At 44.9% G+C, this 3,420-nt stretch overlaps 1 protein-coding gene across 1 annotated transcript in view; it reads left to right on the forward strand.

The window, feature by feature from the left end:
• The window catches only part of LOC112076473 (zinc finger protein 585B-like), a 40,761-nt gene extending 37,841 nt beyond the window's left edge, over window positions 1-2,920 (forward strand). Inside the window, 2 exon segments of the mRNA XM_024143238.2 lie at window positions 246-329; window positions 1,553-2,920. Coding sequence (XP_023999006.2) covers window positions 246-329; window positions 1,553-2,920 — 1,452 coding nt within the window.
• Window positions 2,921-3,420: the final 500 nt, after the last annotated feature.

The following is a 3,420-nucleotide window of genomic DNA, read 5'->3' on the forward strand; positions in this document are numbered from 1 at the left end:
TGTAGAGACCCTTAAGGTGGGTCACAGTAACAAAAAGGGTGAAGATCCACTTGTTTGAGGGTCACTCATCGGCTGTTCTCCACAGTCTGGGTTGGGGAGAATGAAAGGGCTGAAGTGGGTCCTCACTGATCACATTCACTTTTCAACACAGAAGAGTAGGTGATTTGGTATCAAGTCCCCCTATGAAAGCTGCTCTTCCTCCTGACTGGTCCTGAATTCCTCCTGTTCCTCTTAATCTGTTGGAGTTCTGGGTTCCTGCCGCTGGCCCCCTTGCCACAGTGCTGCGCTCAGGGGGAACCTCCTCTTCAGAGACAGAGAGAGAGCTGCAGGTGAGTCTGGAGGAAGGAGAGTAGAGCAGAGTTACCATATAGAGCCTTTAGACAGTCTTTGACTAGGCTGGCACAGCCACCAGCCATAAACATGAAACTGAATTCAAGAACCAATTCCTCTCGTTGAAAACACACGGAGAACTCTGCCAGGAGCACATGGACGTTAAGGTCATACACAGTCAAAATCATGTTTTTCATGAAATTGGATGATATTTGAAGAAACCAGAGTATGAACCAAAGTATTGAAAAATGACTGTTGCTTCTACATTGATAAAAAAGTTTATCATAAAGTACTGGTACCCTTCCCCCATGTCAAAACACTTGGATATTATTATAAGGGACAGCGACATCACTTTAATTTTATTGTGTGCTAACATAATATTCTCTTCTCTTTAAATCAAGTACTGCATTTGTCACGAAACATCGGAGAAACTCGTGTTTGCAGAGGGGGCGTGGTTTATATAGCTGGTCATGGCTCACATCAACACCATCATCTCAGAAACCTAGACCCACTCCAATTTGCATACCGCCCAACAGAACATGTGGTCTTGGGGTAAAAGGCTGTTAAGAAGCCTTTTGGAACCTAGACTTGGCGCTTCTGGTTACCGCTTTGCCTCGTAGCAGAGAGAACTCTATACTGGTTGTTGACAATTTTTAGGCCTTCCTCTGACACCGCCTGGTATAGAGGTCCTGGCATGCAGGAAGCCTTGGCCCCGAGCAGTTGCCATACCAGGCAGTAATGCAACCAGTCAGGATGCTCTTGATGGTGCAGCTTGTAGAACTTTTGAGGATCTGAGGACATGAAATAGTGTTTCAGTCTCCTGAGGTGAAGAGGTTTTGCACTTTTGTCTTAGTGTGTTTGGACCATATATCTATGCCATACTCAACTATAACTCCTGCTACATGTACATATACCTCAATTATCTCGGACTAACCTGTGCCCCCGCACATGACTCTACCTGTACCCCCTGTTTATAGCCTCTCTACAGTTATTTTTACTTGCAGCTCTCATTATTATTTTTCTACCTGCATTTGTTGTTAAGGGCTTGTATTAAGTAAGCATTTCACTGTAAGGTTTCACTGTTGTATTCGGTGCATTGACAAATAAACATTTGTGGTTCACACCAGAATACTGACTGGTTTTATCTGATCAACCCCCCTACCTTTTAAGGTATCTGTGACCAAGATGCATATTCTGCATTCCGTTAATGTGAAATCCATAGATTAGGCTTCCCTGTGACCCTCCAGATAATCAAAACAATGCCTCCAGCCACAGTTCAGCTGTAAGCAGTGACACAGTAGGACTTGACAGCAGCCCACCATTGGATCCCAGTCCACCATTGGATCCCAGTCCACCATTGGAGAAACACTGTTCCAAACCCAGCACCACAGCTAGAAAAACTCACCACTGTCGTGACTGTGGTAAAACGATTCCTCTGAAAGCTGACCTGCAGAGGCATATGACTCTCCCCAAGAAGAGACTCAGTGAATGCTGCTTCTGCAATAAACAGAACAATTCCACCTGTAAATTGAAGGCCCATGTCAGGCTCTGTCATGGTGGGAAACCCTATATCTGCCCTGTTTGTAGCAAGACCTTCAAATACAAAGGAGATCTGTCCAGGCACATGAGGATTCACAAAGGAGAGAAACCCTTTATCTGTGGTGACTGTGGGAAAAGCTTCAATCAGAAGGGGAACCTAACTGAACATGTACTGATTCACACAGGAGAGAAAGTATTTAGCTGTGGTGACTGTGGGAAAAGCTTCAGTCAGAAGGGACACCTTACTGTTCATAAACTGACTCACACGGGTGAGAAACCTTTTAGCTGTGGTGACTGTGGGAAAAGTTTTAGTCAGAAGGGGAACCTAAGCATTCATAAACTGACACACACGGGAGAGAAACCATTTAGCTGTGGTGACTGTGGGAAAAGCTTTGGACTGAAGCGACACCTAACCATGCATAAACTGACTCACACAGGAGAGAAACCTTTTAGCTGTGGAGACTGCGGGAAAAGCTTCAGTCGGAAGGGACACCTTACTGTTCATGAACTGACTCACACAGGAGAGAAACCATTTATCTGTGGAGACTGTGGGAAAAGCTTCAGGCATAAAGGGTCCCTTAAGATACATATATTGTCTCACACAGGAGAGAAACTCTTTAGCTGCGGTGACTGTGGGAAAAGCTTCAATAAGAGGGGGAACCTAAACATGCATTTACGGACTCACACAGGAGAGAAATCATTTAGCTGTGGAGACTGTGGGAAAAGCTTCAATCAGAGGGGGAACCTAACCACGCATATACGGACTCACAGCAGAGATAATTCCTTTCGCTGTGGTGACTGTGGGGAAAACTTCGATGAGAAGGGGCACCTAACTGAACACATACGGACTCACACAGGAGAGAAACCATACAGGTGTGGTGACTGTGGGAAAAGCTTTTATCAGAAGGCGGACCTAAGGAGGCATATACTGACTCACACAGGAGAGAAACCTCATGGTTGCTCCGTCTGTGGTAAAGGATTCACTCATAAATCTCATCTGCTGAGGCATGTGGATAAAATCCACAAGGGAAGAAAACAGGACAGAAACTGAAAGATGGAGAGCATTAGGACAAAGAGTTGTTTGTCAGGTAAGTGAATAAAAAGGCAGGATGTGGAACAAATCTCTTAGGAAGCAACAGTGAGATATGGCCTCATCAAATATGCAGACGACATGGCTCTGGTTGCTTGTTGGAGGTCAAGTCCATCTCCAGCTACTCCCAGTTCATTGACTGCCTCTTGACGTGTTTGACAATAGCTTCCTTAACCTTAACGTCACCAGACTAAAAAACTGTGCCTTGGAGGAAAGAAAGCTGGGGAAATGGAAGCCCTTCTCTCGAGGAAAGACGTGGAGCAAGTGACACATTTTAAATACTTGGGAACAATTTTCGGCCACATACTTAGCTTCCAGTAAAACACTGACCTCGTCTACAAAAAGGCAAGGCGTTTCTTTCCCTACTTAAGATAGTATGACGTTTTAATGCAAGCAAACTCACACTGATCGTGGTATACAAATCCCGATTGAGTGTTCTCAATTACAATTCGGGTACCTCT

Source organism: Salvelinus sp. IW2-2015, unplaced genomic scaffold (assembly GCF_002910315.2).
Source record: "Salvelinus sp. IW2-2015 unplaced genomic scaffold, ASM291031v2 Un_scaffold3775, whole genome shotgun sequence".
Classification (NCBI taxonomy): domain Eukaryota; kingdom Metazoa; phylum Chordata; class Actinopteri; order Salmoniformes; family Salmonidae; genus Salvelinus; species Salvelinus sp. IW2-2015.